We start from the raw sequence: 20633 nt of genomic DNA on the forward strand, positions 1-20633 counted from the left end.
AAATCACCTTCATACTTCTTGGCCCTGGTCTAAAGAATAAAAAAAGCACACCACTCTGGCTTTGCAACAGCACTGCTTGTTTCACTAGCACAATTCAGAACTCTCACTGCAATGCAGCAGAGAGCTTATTTGAAGACTGAGACCTGCCAAACTTCAGAATACTAAATTCCACTACACTCTTTGATGCAAACTAGTTCCTGAATCCCCAGTGCCATATGACATGCTAGTATAAGCCAGACTCACTTGAAATAGGTGCCGGCACAATTCCTCCTTCACAAGTCCCAAGAGAGACTGGCAATTTGCAATTGCTGCTGACTCCAGGGCAACAGTTAGCAGCTGCAGCCCCATGTGGATCATCACCTCAGAGTTGTGGCGGTCATGAGGGTTGGTGAGTGAGATAAGAAAGCGGAACAGTTCCCTAATACACGGGAGTCCATAAGGGACAAGTGCTGCTCCTAAAGGAAGAAGAGAGATTAGCACTCTGAATTTGCTTTTGGTTTTTGCAGGTGCCTAACAAGTGTTGCAAATGAAATTGTTACAGACCTGCTGAAGAACAGGAACTTATCACCCTCTTAGCAGAAAGGGTAACAGAGTAGTGGAAAGGAGAAAGGACTTAAGCAACATTGCCCACTTCTCACCTTCTTTTTGGGAAGACTGGGTAAAACGTACTCCTCGGGGATTTACATAGTCCATGTCATGAACTGAGGCAGAGTCAGACTGTTCTGCTACATATGTGCACTCCTCTAGGACCTCAGGGATAGACTCAGCAGAAGCTGACTGGATCTTCTCCTCCCTGAGGCTTTCATTCTTCATTGATATCAGTCATTTGAGAATGAAAGAAGCAAAACAAGAGTTAACAAGCACTAAGAGAGGCTTATTTGTTCATAGTTCATTTGGCGCTATTAAAACTACACAGGTCACTAACGGAAGAGGAACAGGAAAACAAAATTTAAGAGAAAAGCACAGCTGTAGATAATATGCAGCCCTCTCTGACCTTTCATGTTCATCTAGTTCTCATCTATTTTACAATACTCCAGGTTGCAAGACTAAGGACTTTGAAGATACTTCTATAGACTAGCAATTCTTGCTGCTCCTGAGGTTAGGATTTGGCTCTTTTTGTTTGTTTGTTTATTTTAAAAGCCACATAATTTCGGCACACTATCAATAACGTCTTAGCATTTTTACCTTTCCAAACATCTGCAGCTCTGAAATGTTACCTCAGCTCTAATCCATCCCCTCAACAATATTACTGTTGCAGAGGAGGTGGAAACAACAGAAAACTTACCGGTGAAGACCTTAGTTCAGTTTTATTCTATTTCACCAAACACCAACAGCTCTATTTCTACAAACTCAGGTAGAATTGTTCACTAAAAATAATAAAATGATTTGTGTAGATTCCTCTGTTTCCCCCTTAACAGTTTCGCTTTTCATTAGGGTTAATGGTATTGGGGGGGAATACAACTAGCTATGTAGATGCATTGTTGAGCCACACAGTTACAATTTCTGAGCCAATAGGGATGGTCTCAAGAGAAAAACAAAGAAGGAATGTTTATGAATTTATAAATCACTCACGGTGAAGAACACTTATTCTGACCCTAAGCCTTGAAATAGAACATATTCCCTACAACCAAAAAGAGAGACAGAAACAGAGTGTGCTAAACTCACAACTAATTTTGCTAGGAGGTGGAACTTTTCTCTGGAAGTTATATTCATGTACCTGGAGTTCAGGCTGATTTTGATTTTCAGTGACTCTGGCCTCATTAGAAGGCATTCCTGCATTAAGTCCCAAAGAAGCAACTTGGTCCAAATCTGTGAGGTCTTCCTTGGAGGTAGCCTGTGAGGACAACTCCATACCACTGTCTGTAGAAGGGCTGACTGCAGATGAAACATTTTCTGAGCTCCCAGAGGAGCTGGGAGAAGGAGCATCTATGAAAGTAACTCCGCTTGCTGATGAGAAACATAAGCAAAAAGATCAGTATTATTTTGTTCCTCAACTGAAAATTCATACATTGAATACAGAAACAAAGAATTCATTTGATCACTGCTTCACACTACCAATAATCTCAGATGGTTATGCATTAATGTAGAGAATGCACATAAACAAAGCTCTCTTTTGCTAAGCTGAATTACATGGGTGAACAGGTGAGATACGAGTTAGTTTTCCAATTAAAACACATCAGTTGGAATCCAATAAACTCATCAAACTACTTAATCATATAATTAAAGAGTGCAGAGAGTTTTTACAACTACGGAATCTGAAAATGGTCTGAAAAGTGTACTTTACTCTCTGATACAATGGCACACTTTTAAGACATTCCTTCAAAGTGAGAATTTTAAATTGACTGGAAGGCAAGACCTATTTCTTTAATTCTCCCTAAATAAATGGAATTGCAACAGAATTCAAATGGGTCTGAAATGGATAAGTGGAGGATTTTTACTATTTCTAAATGAGACAACGCTCCAAGAATCTAAGTTTCCTTATTGAGGAAACCCACAGATTTGCAGCTCCATGCTTCTGAGAAGAACTTGAAAAACTTAAAAGAGTAAAAAGGAGATGATATACTGCAGGGCACAGTAATAAAGGTACAAACCAGAGTTATGTTATGAATGTGAAATGTGTACAGTTTCACCCAGTGGTGTTTTATTGCTGACTTGAGTTTTGAAAATGTCTTAAGTAGCTGGATGTTACTCAATTTTAAAGAAATGTAACAGAATACACAATCAATTTTGCAATCTTTTCTTCTTCACCCTCTAAGCCGGGATTCTGGCCTAAAAAGCACCATTAATACATTATCTAGCACTACAAGGTCAGAGTTAATAATATACTTTGTACCACAGCTCAGTTTTCTCTCTAAAATGTTACAGGAATTCAAGTGCTCTTTAATGGAATTTAGAACCTACTTTAAAACTTAAATATAATGATGATTTATGTAGAGATAAGTTCTCATATGGATGGATGTTCTGAGTTACATGCCATTTAATATTATTTCCTTAAGTTTTCAACCAATCACGCTGTTGTGTAGAAACACACCTGGGATCATTCACACTACACTGAGTATTTTCCTGTGACAGAGTAAATGTCAAACTAGGTATTTTACACAGCTATTGTTTCTATTTTTCTGTCTGCTTCCTTTCACTGTTAACATTTATGTCTGAGACACCAAAACGTAGAGTGAACAAGAGAGAGTACTTTGCAGCCAGAGGGACTAATTTATCCAGGAGGGGTTAAAAACCAGTTATAGCTATTTAGTCTATTCCCATACAACAACAGGATAAGGAAGTTCCCCAACGTTATATTCTTGAGCTCACTGCACTAGTCACATACTGTATTATTTCTGCAGGCTGGATCAAAGCACATGAAAAAGGATTCATGCGTATACTCATTAGTTTCCTGCACACAACCTCTTTTCAGCTACTTTTGCTGTTCCCTCTACTTTTTTTCCCTACATAACTCTTCATGCCACCTTACCACATCAAGGCCTCTATTCTCATAACAGTCATAAGCACACCCCTATTTCCCTGTCCCTTAATGAGTGCAGCCTTTTATTCAAATTTCATGGACTGTGGGTGCACACTTTCAGTCTTTACATCTGTAGCGAGTGATGTGTTCAGTCACCCACCCTTCATACCCACGCTTCTTTGCAGCCCTCAGCTCTACCTGTATATTTTCCCCAGTCACACTTTGCTCTTCCCTCATTACCAACACACCATTTGGTACACCCTGCAGGAATACACGAAAGAATGTGTCACTTAAGTCAGCAATCTCCTGTTGCAGGAAACCTTCTCCCCAGCTCCATTCCTCTTAGCTCTACTCTTGCCAGTGTTTTTGTTTTCAGTTTCTTCCATGTACCTGCTGCATCATCAAACTTCTCTGCACCACACAGCTGCCCACAACCTCAGCCACCTCTCCAGGTCCTCATTCCCTTTGGTACAAACCACCCTGTAAGGCACACCGAAGGCAGAGAAATACTGCCAAGTTATCCACAGGACCACACTTTCCTCCATCAGATATTTATTCCATCTCCTTCAACCCCCTTTTCCTGGACCTGAAAATCCAAAGTCACTGACCTAATATTAAAAAAAAAAAAAAAAAAATCTAATGCAAACCAACATGTTAAAAGAAATTAGATAAAGAGATTCAAAAAATGCTCCTGACCAGACACTGTCTGGTCTCTGGAAACAGGTTTCAACTTACCTGTGGTGTTACTACCATTAGCTGCTGGCTGTTCTGTTCCAGGAGAGACCTTAGTTACATGGCGAGGAGGTCTTGGTGATCTCTTCTGTTTCTTCCATTTTGATGATTCACTCATTCCTCCAGCTCTCATTTTCAACTGAAAACCAATAATCATTATCAGCATAGCAAAACCACACAGCACAATGGATTACACAAACCAACACACAAACACTGTCTCAAAACCCTCAAAGTCAGGCAACAGCACTTAAATGTATCACACAAATTAACCTGCATCTCAAAATCATGCAAAGCAGCCCCTGATTCCCCATTACCCATATATTAGCCAACACTCCGTGTCTGAATCAAGGAACAATTTACTGCAGTTAACCTGCTGCAATATATACTTGGCAGTTTAATTACCACAGCACTCCCTCTTCCTTATCAATATGTCCTAGCTTTGCATTAAGATAAAGAATTCTCTTAGACCTAGAGGCACATCTCAAATCTCTTTCCTTTTGCCAATGTTTCCAAACTTCTAAAGGGCATCAATTAAACTAGTTAGGTTTGATACTCAATTAAAATTTCACCACCTATGCACAGAGGCTGAGAAAGGGCCTGAGCCCGAATCCCACATTACAGTCTGCAGCTGTCACTTATCTCTGGGCTCAATTCACTCTTGATCTTCATAGCAATGCCATGTTCACTTTCCTCCAGGTATCCTTCAGTACTGACAAGTGTTTCTCTAACACTTCACTTGCTCCTACTGCATGGCACATTGCAAAAACTACCCTAGTGGTTTAGAAACAAACCATATTCTGCTTTCACCTGCCTTCTGTCATTACTCCGCTTCAGATTTAAATCTAACCTAATCCTTGACATCCTTCTTGACCGGCATCCTACTTCTACTTCTTATACAGGTCTTTGATCAGGCAAACAAGAACCACAGCAGGAGCAATGCAGACTGTGTGGCACTTGCTGGAGTGTGCTTTTACTTCAGTCACGTGCAGATGCTCCAGAACTTCCTAAAACTGGTATGACATTTAGCCACATGTACAATAGCAATGGCAGGCCTGAAAACAGCTTCCTTCTAAAGTAAGTTCCTCTAAGTGCAGGACTGCACTTACTCTTGGATTTGTTAGCTGCAGCCAGTTTTTCTAATGCTGTCAGACCTCTTCAATTTGAAGTGAAAGTCTAACCACTGAACAGGTACATTATATGCAGTGGAAACCATTCAGCAAGTTTCAGTACCAGGTTCCCACTTGATATTCTTTTTGTAGATTTATCATAGTTAAGTTCTATTTTAGGCATAATACGCTTATTTCTTATATCCCTAGCATCAGATTTAAGTTATCTGGAAGACAGCTATATTCTTTAGCTTCTTCCTTTTTCTGCAACTTGCCTCCTGCCACTGCTACTCTTCTTACATGCAATAAACCTTCTAGGTAGGTTCTGCTACTTGTTTTTCCATCTCTTTCCCTTTTCCAGCTAGAATTTTAACTTGCTGTACATGGCCTGTCATTTTTCTCATTTAAACAAAGCTCGTGAAAATGTTATGTCCCAGTGCAGTAAACCATTTGTGTAACTTTTCTTTGTACCACAAATTCTACGTTTGATGACTAATCCCCAAGTTTTAGCTACACTACAGTTTCCATGAGCTTGTTAATTAGCAGATGCATAATTACTTTGCTCCTTGTTACTTCTTCCAAATTTTGAAGCAAGAATCCCCTTCTAAATCACAGCTTCTGAAAAACACTTATGTGACAAGCACGCAGCTAAAAATAAAATTGCTTCACCTCTATTAGTAGTTTCCTTTTCAATTTAAAAACCCCTCAAGCCTTAAATATTACCAACAGTTTTACTCATCAAAGGCTTAAGCTCCTAATTACACCATACCGTTTTACCTACCAACTGTTCCAGAAATAGCCCTATTTATTTTTTTCTCCCTTTCCATCAACTTATAAAATCAAATCTGAAGACTTATAGTTCATTTATCAAACTACTCAAGTAGAAAAGGAAACCTTGAAGCATTATCTGTTAAACCCAATAAAGTCTGTTTCGCTTAATTTCAAAATAATACAGTTTGCCTCTAGGTACTGTATTCTGTTACCATGATTTGCTATGTAAAAAGTTACTTGCTAATAAAAATTAGGGGGTGGAGGGAGACACAGAATTGAATCAGCAAAATGGAACCAAGATATTATTATGAATAAACCACATCAGTCCCACTTCTTTTGCCCCTCAGTCAGGCTATCAGAAGGTTCAAGCTGACAATTTAAGTATTACATCTGATCTCCCCTTGCAGATACCAAATACAACCTCAGTTGAATGCTAGCCCTTTCGAAAAAGCACTTCTCTTCAGACACGGTATCAATTTTTAGTGATTGTCCATACTTTGTATTAACTCCAAGATTCCTCCTCTTGAGGGTCATAAGACGCATGCCCACCTGTCATCAATTTGATGAACCAGTGCCCTATTTCAGAGACTGAGTCACAACAGCTTCACATGGATGGGAAACCATTTAGTCAGACAAGCAAAAAGACTCAGTTGATTTTTAAAGAATCCCAGACACCTAATCAAAGTATAAACCATTCTTTATACTTCGGGGGTGAGGTGTATGCGGGGTGTTGACAATTTAACAGACAGGGGAAATTACCCAGTAGGTCTTTTCCATCTCTTACCATCCAGTATAACACGTGCCATACAAAGATGTATCCTTTTATTAGAATTACCTGCTAGGATTACCCAGCACTACCTCCATATCATTTCCCCTCCCTCCTTTTTTTCTTTTGCTATCTCCTATAGATAAGAGGGAGAAAACTACAATGACAATGGCATAGCTTAAAAAAAATTGCAAAAGCAAACAGAAATGCTGAATAGAAATGTCTCACCAGTGCCAAGGGGCTGTATGTTGTTATAACAAACAAACCCTGGGTTTGGGAATTCTAAAACAATATGAGTATCAAAGGACAACAAAGTAACATCTTTAGTTCTGTATTTTGTATTGAATTAAAAGGTAACACTTGCTTCTTATGTTAGTATAAAAAAATGTAACATGCCCCCCACCTTGTACAGTTCACCTTTGACTAAAGGATCTATTTATAATGCTTGGGTTTACCTTCAATACCAAGTAATTTCCTGATTTCACTAGAAAGCTTGGTTGCATGTTAACAGGCTGAGATTTTAAACCTAAGGTTGCTTTTGACTAAATCCTGCAGGTAAATGACATGTACTAGATCACTAAAATTTACTGAATTTTAGTCGTAATCTCAAATTTTCCTTCCTTCTCCAATGCTCAGTGACATTATAATTGCATTAGTTTTCTAGTTGCCAGCATCCTTCAGATTAGATTAAGCTTGTACTTCCACAGTAAACCTACCTGAAATTAGTGTTTAAAAAACATTCTTTAGAAACCAGAGTAGAGAAGGAGCTCAGAGCTACTGTTCGTTCATCTTGGAACTCAGTGCAGATTCTATTACATTTATCTGAGTTACCTTTGCAAAAAGAAACATATACACAAAATTGCAGAAGGAAGAAGCGTACAAGACTCCAAATGCTTCCTTTGATAGTAAGGTTTTAACAATAAAACTCCAGTTAAGATCTAGGAAGGTGAAGAAAAATGTAATACTACATAATTCTTTTTAAAGGGTCTGTGAAATCTCATTTTTCTATAAGCCACCTTACCTGGACTCGTTTGTTTTTCCACAATATACTGTAAGCCTCAAGAGAAAAGGGCAGGGGCCAATGATTAGTAAGTAAAGCGATTATACTTAACACAAGCTCATTCTAGATGCAGAATGGAACTGATCAGCACACCAAGTAGCGTTCAAGACACAAAAGCATGCAGAGAGAACGCAGACCACAACCCAAGTCCTGGAGACACCAATGCATTCCAGTCATCTCACCTACCTTCCTGTATTGCAACAGCTGATGAAGTTTATGTCATGAAAGTTATTTATGCATCTCTGGCAACTATGAACATAGTCCACCCCCAAAATCTGTGAAAACTCAGATTTAGGTTCATCCCAATTCTCACTGGGATCCAATATTTAGCTACAAAAATTTCTGCTGCAAAGAGAAACATGTCTTAGCCTTTCCTTCTGTACAACCTTGCTTAAATCTACAAGTCTCCAGCCACTGCTTTCCCTAACTATCCTGACCACAGACACAGGACAAAAGAATGGCAAACACTTCTCTAAATGTTCTGTTCAGCTCCTTTTGGACCATATAGAATTAATGATAGACAAGAACTATATCTACATTAAGTTTGTGAATCAGCATGGAAAACTGAGAAGGGTTCCATCTAAGCTAGTTTCTCAGGGTTTCTATGACTGGTCCAAAACCAACAATCTGCATACCTACAGTATTTCTTTGGAAGTATTTTCTAGAGCAACTAGCAGGGATTAACACATTTTATAATGCGGTTTGGCCCCACTCATCCTCCATTAGCAAATACTGTACTGGGAGCCATGTTTAATTTCAGCAAGAACATGGTCAAGACGTTGAAAAGGTACAGCAGCCTCCTTCCAAAAACCTTTATAGAGAGCACTGAATTTTGTGGCCCTGTACCAAGTAACAAAGCTCAGACAGAGTCAAGAGACTCCTCAGATATGCTGCTACACCTACAAACAAGCCAGAACACACAACACTTGAGCCTTCAGAGAGCAACCTGAATTTTTAATATTTCTTTTCTTCAGTTTTTCAGTGTCACAGAGGAGTCAAATCTTGCCCACGCCCTTTTACTCCCTACTTCAGAGGATGCTGTGGTGGTGTCTTAGGTGGCACTCACCAAGACATTGAATGCTGCAGTAAAAGAAGGGTCTCTCCCTCACAAGCCTGCCCCAGCTGCAGCCACAACACTGCAAAGCAGCCGCTACGTGCATTGTCCCCCAAAGCCATGCTATGTCAAATGAGTGGAGGGAGATCTGCTGCATATAACATAACTATCTCTTGGTGGTGTTTACAAGAGAAGAAAGAGGAGAGTAAGGTAACAAGGGAGAAGGGAGAGAGAGACCTTCAGGTTCTTAAAGAGCAATACCCTCTCTAATTGGTTCAGGGCTTTGGGCTGTTCCCCACTACTTAGCTCCAGTTTGTTGAGGAGACATGAAGACATCTGTGAAAGATAGGCAAATGTGTGGTTTCAACAAAGCAAAATAAACCCAAAGAGAAAAGAAAACAAAACCTGGCAGAGTGCAAGGCTGCAGGGCAGACTCCTGGCATGCACAACAAAGAGGCAATACAAGGTAACTGCACAGACCAGACACAGGACACAGCATCACTTAACCGAGCTGGGAGCAGCCATCACTTGATAAGGGTAGCCTTTCCAAGTTCAAATTCACCTTCACTTTACACCTTCTGTACACAGACCACAACAAATTCTGATACCTGCAGTACATCAGACTGATCTCTTCTAGCTTTCCTTAGGTCAACCTACCATCATCACAAATCTTGCCACTTTTCTCCCACAGCAAGGGAAACAAGCAGTCATTAGGTTACTACACAAGCAGTAAAGCCCCAAGCTAGTTTCAGATTCCTACAAGTAAGCATTCAGTCCTCAAAACAATGCTATACTGGCTCTGAAATGTTCATTTACCCAATATTGCCACTTAACTCATTAAAAATAAAAACAGAGTGGAAATTATAACATATATAAGAAGTACATTCAGCACAAGTTCAACAGTGGTTATTTCTCCTCTAGCACTTTTCTTTCCATCATGTTGCTCTCAGCACCAAAAACCTGTATCTCACTGACATTCTTTATATGGAGTATAAGAAACATACATATAGAAGTATATATGGAGCTCCTCAAGTGGACCTCCCTCCACCTAAGAAACTGTTACATTAACCATCATGTAAGGTTACATTTATGATATTTTCCCTACTCAATCCAGCTGCTGAAAAACTCACTGTAGAGAGGGAAATGGTGGTGTTTGAAACACTGAACTTCCACCCTCAGAAAATTGTGCATTTAGGGAAAGGGAGAAAAAGAACAGAATACTTTTATTTGGCTCCTAATAGTGACAGCATTGCTCATGTAAGCTAAGGCTTTTGCTACATTCTGTAGCTACCCCTTCTGGAAGCCACAAAAGCTTTTTCTGCAATAGCCCGACTTCATAATGCTTTCATGTTGTTTCACCAGCCTCAAAAATGTTCATTTCTGCATAGGGAAAACTGGATAAATATATCCCAAGAGCTCAGCATTAAACCTGCAGTGAATGAAGAAAGATGAGAAGGAAGTTGCAGAGAGAGCAGAAGGCAGCAAAAAATCAGACGACATCACCATCAGGTCCCGTAACTTTCTGGGGTTTTCTAGCCCACAGCAGCTGATGGCTGTTCCCAGAATCCAGACTGGCTCACTTAGGCAGCAGTATCATTAATAAGATTCACTACTGGACAATGTGGGCTTAATCCCACAGAATTAATGAAGCTATGTCCATTTATGCAGTTAAACGTGCTCTTTCAGTATACTAGGGACTTGCAGGAATGAAGAAACACAAGTGTGAAAACAAACAATACAGAGATGAATGCAAGCCTGAGACAAGAGAAGCCAACACGATGCTTAATCTTACCTTCTTCATGTTCGTTCCCATGTAGCTTTTAGGCTCTTCTTTAAACTGAGGCAACCTGAAAGACAAAGAACAAGTTAAAATACATAAGTTTTCTTGCATTAACAAGGGAAAAAAAATAGACTGCTCTTTCTAGTCATGCTGTTGATACTAGAAGACCAAAATTAGGTTTTATCCACAAAAAGAGATGCTCTTAGCTTCTTTTCCTGCCAAAATCTGCTGATGGCAAAAAAAAAAAAAAAAAAAAAAGTGAGGTGCTTTGCATGATTTACTGGCAACAGGCGTTCTGCTACATTGATTTTCAGATTCTCATTGTTAATGGTGATACAAGTAGTTTCTTTTCCTTCAGTGTTTGTTTTCAGCAGTGGACTAATTAGGCTGGTTCAAAACAGGTCTCCTTATGCTGCTAAAAACAGCTGCTGAGCCAGTGTTATCCACACCAGGACTCTTGGACGTACATGTTATTACTAGTCATGGCAACCCTCTTCTTTAACTTTGTAGAAACCCCAGTAGCTACCCCTCTATTTTGCATCATATAAACACAATTATGGTGCACAGTGGATCTAACTTTAAGCTGAATGCTTTGAGCTAAGCAGTCACTGTCTCAGAGTTAAAGGAGGTAGACTGCTCTCACCTGGGCTACCAGGTGAGACAAATGTGTAAAGCTCTACAACTCTACACACCCTGCTCTCCCTTCTGTTCCTTTACTACAATTCTATCTTTGCTTGCTGAAGGGACAAATGCACAGCTATGGCTGTTTCTTATTGTGGAAAGCAAGATGGCCAAATCACCCCTGCAGTTGCTGTCATTGATTTGCTTCTCTAAGGCCAGTGTCCACAGGCACAGATGGCAGTGATGTCTCCAAGCCTTATCAAGAAGGACAGAGGAAAGGATATACAATAAGTAATGAATATGCACTAAATAGAATTCACATATTCATTTGGAGAAAAAGCAATGCAGTCTCTCTTCTCTGAAGAGATTGATTCTGACTGCCCCACATTTGTCCAGTCCACTGCATGACACAGGGTGCACAGAGGAAAACAAACAAAACAAGTGCGATCCCAACTGGAACTGAGCATGACGATGGGGAAAAAAATAATAATGAGCTGTGTTTTACAAGCTGCCAGTTTTACTTCAATCCTTCCCTACTGAAAGTATTTATATATCTGTACATTCCATTTTCACAATACCCAGAGAAAGTCTATCATTACTTCACTATTGGGAGAAACAGTTTTGAAGTTAAATAACTTACTTGAGCTTAAAAGGAGTAATCTTAATTAATTACCTGAAGGGCGCTGAAAAAGACAGAACATTTGTCCATGACACATGATCTCAAGAATTTAAAATTCTCTTTGATATGTGAGGCCAAAGCTCTCAGCTTGAAATCAACATGTGGCTATTCAACATCATTTCTATTCTCTCTCCTGAAGAGAGCCATGTTTTTTTGAGCATTTCTTTTTTCCTTTTTCTTTTTTTTTTTGAGTGAAGTTTGCATTCTCTGTCCTCAAACTGGTTCCCTATCCTAAAGCTCTTCATTACTTAGCTGTCCATCTCTTCTCAAAGGACACCTTAAAACAGGCAACCTTCCCTACCTCTGTCTCCCTGCAGTCTAACAGGATCAGCACAAGAGAAAAGTGCCAAATCCTTCATCCCCTTCCACCTCTAAATAATGACCATTTTGGATGATTTTTCTGAGGCCCCTTAAGTGGAAGTCTGGAATCTTTCTGTCCTTAGAGGGCCATCTCGGCAATGCTGAAGCAAACACAAGCAGGTTTACCTTGTGAAGAGCAGCTGCACCATGTCGACCAGAGTGTGCTCTGCAGATTTTCTCAATAACTCTGCGAAGACAAAAACAAATAACACAGGTGTCATTACTCAGTGTGATATTATCAAGAGGCTTCTCCAAGCAGACTCCCCTCCGAGCCTTGTTTACAGAGATTACGGCAAATTTATTAAAACCAGCTCCAACACCGCACTACTGCAAATGGGCCGATCATCACAAGGTGGCGCCACAAAGCTGGGGAAAAAGCAGCCCGAAGTTGTACCGTGAACAAATTTTCCAGCAAGTTGTAGAAAGACACAGTAACACGAAGCTCAGCAGCTTTCCATGGCTGCACGCTCTACAACAGAACTAGTTCATGCTGAGGAAACCCGACCATTTCTTAACTGCAGAAGTATGAACAAACCTACCACTGAGTCTCATTTCAAAGCATATGCGGAAACAGGACTGCATGATCTCACACACAGATTCATTGGTGAGGTGGGCTCCCACTGGAGTGAGTAACAATGTCCTCAAAACCTGCAATAAACAGCACACAGATGTCCCATACTTGCATGCATTTCCAAGAGGAGGTTAGCTACCTCAAGACAGACTGCCATGAGCAGACAACCTAAGGGCTTTATAGAAGTTATTTCAAACTGAATGCTCTGCTCAAGAAACAAATTAGGAGACAAGAATGATCTCTCAACCCACTTCTAAAAGAGGTCTGATAATGCTGCCTGCTACCTAATACTTAAATTCAGTAACTAGCTATCTGCTCAAAAGTACAGAGTCCGAAGAGGTGTATAGTTCATAGGTTTGTCTCTACAAAACATCTTTCTCAAGAATAAGTTGGAGATCCATGTTTGATTTACCCTCACTAACACAGACCATGCACAAGGTAGGATTATCAATGCTACCACATTATCAAGCTCCTTAATTTAAAAATCACTTTATTTAAGCTTTTAATTATTTTCATTTGGAAAAGCTTTTACCACAGGTATATGAGCTCTCTGTTTAAAAATAAAGTCTGTCACTAAGCTCCACAGAGTCAAAACATTTCTCTCTCCTCTTCATCTCCATGTAACAGGATATGTTCCACAACAGGCAGCAACCATTATAGTAATTACCAGTTCTCTCCACTTACCTGTAGGATTTTCATCAACACAACCTCATCGCTCGCATGATCTGTGCCCACAAATCGGGCATGAGTGACAGCATCTGCCATGTTCTCCATCCCCTCTGCTGTGCCCTCATGGCTGGGATCTGAGCAACAGAATAAAAATACATGACAGGAAAAGGCCACATACAGTCTATCACCTCTGCGGGGAGACATCTACACAGAGATACTTTATTGACATCTGCTTCCTTAATTTGTGTGACAAGAGCAAAATTCACCTCCCAGTAGCACAAAGTTTTTAAAACTTGAGTTTTCAGAAAGACTTTATCAAGAGTCTATTTACATTTGCAAAATGATGTAACTTAACAAGAAAATAATTCAAATTCAGTTACCACCAACTCTGTATTTTTTTAGATGTTAATTTTTAAGACTGTGCCCTGTTCCACACAACACAGCGCAATCAGCTGTTAAATGCATTCTGTTCCTTCTTGGGAATGAAGAGAAAAACACCTCTTAAACATAGGGAACCTCAAATTTACTCCCATGAGGAGAAAATGCCAAACAGGTTCCACTAGATTGAGTGGAAAAAATTGTCTCTTGTTCTACGGTCCTCCTAAGCAATAGGAGTTGGGGAAGGAACGGACTAGTAGCTTTCCCCAGAGAAAACAGCAGACACACACAATCACAGTTTAGATATCGGAGTTGCAGGCCTCTTGCTTCAATCATTCAGCAAGGCTCCTTCTCCCCATTTCAGTCTTTTGTAGCTACAAACAATGGTGCAGTTGAGAGAATGTTTAGGACTAGATTGTTGCTAGTAACCATATCTTGTGCCACATTACAGTGGCTTCAGAAAAGCTGTCTCCGGCTTTGATTTCATTCTCACTTAAACAATATAGCACTGGGCAAGAATTTTGTTACCTTCCTACCTAAACAGTCATTAGGAATGAAAGGAAACAACCTAAACACCAGTTAATACCTTATTAATTAACAACAGGGCCTCTTAAACTCCAGTGAGAATGAAGCTGACAGAGGAACCAAGCAAGACCTTGTATACTTTGCAGAGGAGCTTTGCAGATTCCCTCTTTCACTTCAGTTGTGTTCACACTTAGGAGGGTCTAAGACCCAAGCAATTAAAGAAAGCTGTCTTTATTGTGGTCCAAAGTGAGCAGCCACCACCATGCTGGGGGAATTCTGAGGGGCTGCAGGATAGGAAACTTCTCACAGTTGCACAAAAGTGAAGTGGCATCACTGTACTTCAGAATAGAAACAGCACTTTGCCCTTGCTATCTCTTATACATTCCTATTAAGAGCAGAGCTTGCCTAATTTTGGTATGGCTCTCTCTCACACACACTGAAAAAACTCAGCTTTAGGTCAGTTCCACTGGTTTGCTAGTCAAACCCCTCAAAGAGCTATCAAGAAGTCTGTTCTAAGACCATTGGTCATGCTTGCTGCTACTGAAGCAGCAGCACTTAATGGAATACCAAACTCTTCTCTAATGCTTACCAGTATCAAAGGCCCGACTGTCAAGGGCAGCTCTCTTTGTACCTTTGACAATGGTTTATAATCCAGTTAGAAACTACCACTCTCCTACCAGAGGCAATACATTCAGCCATATGTTGGTGCACTCTTACTCACAAATGGAAATTACAGGTTAAACCACTAATGGTGATAGAGGATCATTCTAAATTGCCTCTATTAAACGAGGCAAAGACCAGCCGTGTTACAATGCCAGCACCTAGGTTAACGTTACTGTTCACCAAATTCAACAACTACAGTGGAAAGCACCTAAGGGCAACAAAAGGAAAAAGCCACTTGCTGCTGAAAAGGTACAGCACTGCCAGCTCTTCCAGTAGATATGAGTTGCTCTAGGCTTAGAGATACATTTAGTCATAGTTATGGATAAACAGTCTGTGTGAAAGGGAAATGCAAGCAAGTTGTGTGTATGCTTCTTTAACAGATCTATGACTACAGCTTTGCTGTTCTAGCCCTTACCTTCAATACTAATAAACACACCTCTCTCCCAACACATAACACGCCTGACTACTTCAGTTCTGGTTCCCTGGAACAGCTCTGCAAATTCAGGTCAATTTATAAACCTCCTGAGTTCAATTAAAAGCACAGATACTCCTACTTTGCAGAAAAAGATAAAGAAAAGATCAACCCGCTTCTTTGTTCCCCTGTGAGAAAACAGTACGGAAAGACATGTCAATGCCTGCTCAAGAATCACTAACAAAAATAAGTTTGTGTGAAGGAAAACATTAGTTTGAAAATTGCTACCTACAACACAAAGATCTGGAGACTTCATCTAGGTGCACACACTTCATACGGGGTGTACTCTCACAACAGGTGACCAACGAACAAGCAGAAAGCAGAAAATCCATGCTCTCAACCACCAGGGAAATCCATGAAAGCCTGCTCCACACCTTTAGTGGAGCTAAAATAAATCACCAAGGAGACAGAGAAACTACAGGGGAGAACATGCCTTAAACTCTCCAAACAGCATGTCCTCTTGCTGGCAGCAGAGCAACAGCTACTCATTTATGGATATGCAGTTTTCAGGAACACCAGCGAAAATTAAATGTAGAAATGGAGCCAGAAGCTGCTATGGACACACTGTTACAGTAAAAAAAGCACATACCTTTTCATTTCAGCCACTAGTCTTCCTATAGCTAAGGTTTGAGCTCATCAAAAAGGCTGACAGCTAGCTAGCTAGCTCCTGCAAAGCTGCTGAGTAAGGACATAATTAATCTGAGAGATAAAAATCAGTAGGAGTTTACTGATTATACAGTTTACTCTATAAATTACTTTGTAATTTATCAACTATAACACTTGGAAGAGTAGTAATTATTTCAAGGCAGAGGATAATTTCTGTAAGGCTATTCCTACTAAAACATATGCACGGTGATATCAAGCATATTTATAAAAATGAGCTGTGATTGCACACTGCTGCTGGTGAACTGCACCCAATAATCTCAGAACAGACCTCTACAATTCAGACTAATTAAGATTAGAAATCTCAAAGGCTATTAAAGAACTATTTTTTTTGAATTGGTTTTAAAATAAAGCCCTCCCCAATACTAGCCTGAAAAGCTGAGAGATAACCACCTGCCGACATGTGACAGAATAACAGTGAGATAACACAAGGATTACCAATGAACACTTCAGAAACAGGAAAAGAAAGCTGTTTTAAAGAAACAAAATTATCGGAGGAGTTTGGTCCTTTCATTGCCAGCATGAAGTTTTTCGACCCAGTGTGTACAGCAAAAGCCCTCCACTCACAGGACACAGCTAATGATGCTGTTGAAAAAGAGTGCTGGTTTCACCTGGCAGCCCCAATGCACCACAAATATCAGCTACACTGAAATTTGCCTGCTGTGGTTATGCTGGAGTCCATCCTTCCTTGCTCCATACAGTTTGAAACAGATTTATATCTTAAGGACAGTTTTAAGCTTTTCCTATCTTTGGGCAAGCTTAATCTTATATTACAAAGAGAAATATACAACCCAAAAACTTTAACAACACAAGCCTAGCCAGATGTTCAGTCAGCACCATTAATCCCAGCCTCAGTGTATCTAGAACAGCACAAAGAACATGACTGCTGTGAATGTCACCTGAAGCAGCAACAGAGGTCTTAGATTACAGGTTCTGCTCCACAACATAATCCAGGCAGAGGGTCTTTTCTACTGTCTACCATCAACACATGATTAGCAACAGTTACAGGGATGCACCCTTGGTGGAGTAACCTGATTAATACTCTAAATAACAATTAACTAGAGAAAGACTATGCATTCTTAACCACATTTTTACTGTTTCTGCCTCAAATCAAGTATTTGTAGTCGGCTGCCTGTGCAGACATTTGCCTGGACATGTGATACCAGCCTGATGTTCTGATCCCACTCAGACCATAAAAGCCCCAAAGAGTCCATCCCCCTGTTCTATGTTGAAACTAACATATTTTGCATCCTTGCTTACTCCTTTATAGGGACATGTTTCACAAGCATATTAAGATTTCTTTTTTGTCCTATGAAGTGACATCAATCCTGCATAATTTTAGTTATTTTTTGCCAATTAATTACACCAAATACCGACCACAAACTGATGTCTTGATACACTAAATTTCCATCAAACTTATAATTATTTTTTTTTCCCCTTCCTGTCCTGCAAGTCCCCATTTTTGCTCATTTTAACTTTGGGTCTTCTTTCAAAAGTGGTCTGCATCTACATCAAGCACTTTCTAACCTCCCTCACGCTAATGCCAAAGAATAAAATATTTAAAACAACAGTGCCAAAACCTCAATAGTGTTCCCTTACAGTGTAAAGGAGGAAAAGAACTGAGAAATTTGAACTTGGGGAAAGACGGGTAAAATCATTTTCTCCAAGTGAAGCTATGTATAAACAAACATAGGCGACAAGTTTTGTAATTCTTACACGTATAATCAGAAAGTACTAACAGAATTTACACAGAAAAATCAAGCACCACTAACAGCAGCATTGAAGGCAGACAGAAAGCCAGCTAATGAGTTACTATAAGCCAGCTGAGCCATGGGAACTGACCACATGCACACTGTTAGTCTTTCACAAATATAAAGGAGAACACACACATTTCAAAGTCTGGGAGTGGCAAAACTGTCTCTGCCATAACTGTGACAAGTGAAGAGTACTGGCACACCACTGGACAGACAGACTGGGCAGAAAACCATCCTCACCCTGGAGCAGAAATATTAGTCCACAAACGAAAATAAATTCCACTGTAATCCAAACTGGTACTCTCCCCTCCCTGGCCCTTTTGCTCAGACTGCATTAAACAGCAGCTGCCAATTACCACAGTCCAGCAACGGCCATAAGCACATGCAGCAGTCAGGGAATGCTAGAAGCTTTAGCTCTACTTCTAGCCATCATTGTAGTGCTATGAATGATCAGCAGTTATGATGCTAAGAAACTGCAGATGTCTATTTCCTCAGCATTAGTGACAATTTTCTTATTTCCCCAATCTCCTGATTAAGACTGCAAGCATGTATTCTGACCAAAGACACATCTCAAGGAGATGCATTTAGTGGAATTTTGGTTAAGTCCCACATAACGTACCTATTAGTGCATATGAGAGGAACTTATTCACAGAGGTGAGGGCCAATCCAGTTATGGGGCCTGTAGTGTCTTCAGAACGGATTACTTCCAGGAAAGGCCGAAGAAAGACGTTGGGTTCAATTTCAGATAGCTCTGTTAAAATAATTTAAAGGAGGCATTAGACTTTGTTCATTAGGATTCATTTTCTCTTTAAGAATCTACAGCAAGCTTAATCTCAGAGGAAAGAGGCCTGCAATAGCTTAGTTTCAGAAGTCTGCTGGGAAGATAAGGGTTGCTTTTAAATACACACACACACACATATGTATATATTTTTAAAGGCAGTGGTTTGTTAAGTTCACTTTCTTGTGATCTTCAGAACATCCTTCTGGAGCCTTCTAAAACAGATCCTATTGTACGAACAGCCTGTAAACAACACAGAGCCACTGCTGCCTAAATTCATGTTTTAACTAAATGGCAGATATTGTTGCATTTTCCTAGTGCTCCTTGCACTTAGAACTTGCGTGATTCCATGAACTATGTAGACCCTGCCCCACCTTTCACCACTTCCGTAACATCCTACTATGCACATGCATGGTACAAATGTACAACCAGGTTAATTGGATCTCTTGCAGTGTTATGCCCCAATACAAATTGCGTTTCTGCAACACTATCAGTTTGCTTGGCAAAGACAGGAGAAACCCCACAAGGTAAATTTAAAAACCCTCCTGTCTTGTTCTCAGAATACCTGTGTAAGTCTCTCGACCAGAGAAGCAAAAAAAAGGCATTCTACTTGCTGTTTTGGACAGCAAGTATTCTCTCTAAAGCTGCAGTACAAGAAGGCAGATGCACTGAGCTGTTGAACTGGAGAAAGAACAACTAACAAGCATCCTAAACTTTTCCAGATGATCAATGGAAGCTTTGGGAATAAAAATAAGAAATACAGAAAAAAATAGGAAAAAATATGAATGGAAAAAAACAGAACTAGGGAAAGTGACAAAAAAAGCAACCCCACCCCAAAAACCCAAACCAAAACCCCCTAACAATCAAAAAATCCAACATAAGAAACCAAGCTCAGAGGAATCCTGAGACAGACTTAGGAGAAAAAGCATTTAAAGGCAGCTGAAGGCAACCGCAATATAGCCATTACACAGGCAAAGAAGAGTACATTAAAAGCAACTTGGATAATCCTAAAACTAAAAAAAATTAAGTACAAACACCTGGTTCAACTTCCTAAAACCTACACTTTGTTCCTAATAAAAGTTAACAAGTCTAATAGCTAATAGTGTCACAGGAACACTGGCATTTATATTCCTGGTGATCCAATATTGCATATGAAATTCTCTGAGGCAGGGAAGAAAAAAATCCTGTAATTCCTGTATCCTTAGACAAACTGCTGATTTCTCACCTACCAATATAACTCAATTATTTTTCTTAAGGAAAAAAACACATCTAAACCCCCCTGATTCTAAGATAAGTGAAATTCCATTTTATCATAGTTCCTATTGAAAAGCCTCAAGTATCAAAGTAAAAAGCCTATAAGAAAGCATATAACATAACTGTGACAAATTATGGTGAAGAAGCAAAGGAGGAAGAACAATGCAGGGTGTTGTTTTTTTTTTTTTTATAGTTAAGACCATGGAGAGCAACGAAGCACAACAGTTTTGCTGTTAATTAAAGCAAAACTGCTTTAAAGAAAGAGAAACTTTGGGAATCATTACACAGTCTCTTTCCAGTCAGCTACCAGTTCAAATCAGTCCAACACAACTAACTTATGAGAGATTAAAAGGAAGGTGATGATTCAATCTTTTTGGCTTAAGAACAAGTCCCCCAATTTGCAAGATAATATCCTGGTGTGACATTACAATTGTGTCACATCTTAATAGCTCATAGAAATGCAGAGGACCATAAAACATGCTTTCAATGATGTTTATTTAAGTGTGCTTTATAGAAC

At 39.8% G+C, this 20633-nt stretch overlaps 1 protein-coding gene across 7 annotated transcripts in view; it reads right to left on the reverse strand.

Annotated features, from left to right (window-relative positions):
- GBF1 (golgi brefeldin A resistant guanine nucleotide exchange factor 1) overlaps positions 1–20633 on the reverse strand; it is a 106368-nt gene that overhangs the window by 25858 nt on the left and 59877 nt on the right. For 5 of the 7 annotated variants that reach the window (XM_061459348.1, XM_061459346.1, XM_061459347.1 and 2 more), the window contains exons 4-13: positions 18704–18835; positions 13645–13763; positions 12929–13037; positions 12516–12576; positions 10742–10796; positions 7857–7892; positions 4196–4331; positions 1718–1947; positions 639–807; positions 244–455 (exon numbers count right to left, since the gene is read on the reverse strand). In XM_061459348.1, coding sequence (XP_061315332.1) covers positions 244–455; positions 639–807; positions 1718–1947; positions 4196–4331; positions 7857–7892; positions 10742–10796; positions 12516–12576; positions 12929–13037; positions 13645–13763; positions 18704–18835 — 1259 coding nt within the window. The remainder of the gene's footprint in view (positions 1–243; positions 456–638; positions 808–1717; positions 1948–4195; positions 4332–7856; positions 7893–10741; positions 10797–12515; positions 12577–12928; positions 13038–13644; positions 13764–18703; positions 18836–20633) is intronic. The other 2 variants (XM_061459351.1, XM_061459352.1) reach the window with 1 other exon arrangement.

This window comes from Pezoporus flaviventris, unplaced genomic scaffold (assembly GCF_033815535.1).
Source record: "Pezoporus flaviventris isolate CSIRO_AGI_PZ_B2104156 unplaced genomic scaffold, CSIRO_AGI_Pfla_v1 ptg000029l, whole genome shotgun sequence".
Lineage (NCBI taxonomy): Eukaryota > Metazoa > Chordata > Aves > Psittaciformes > Psittacidae > Pezoporus > Pezoporus flaviventris.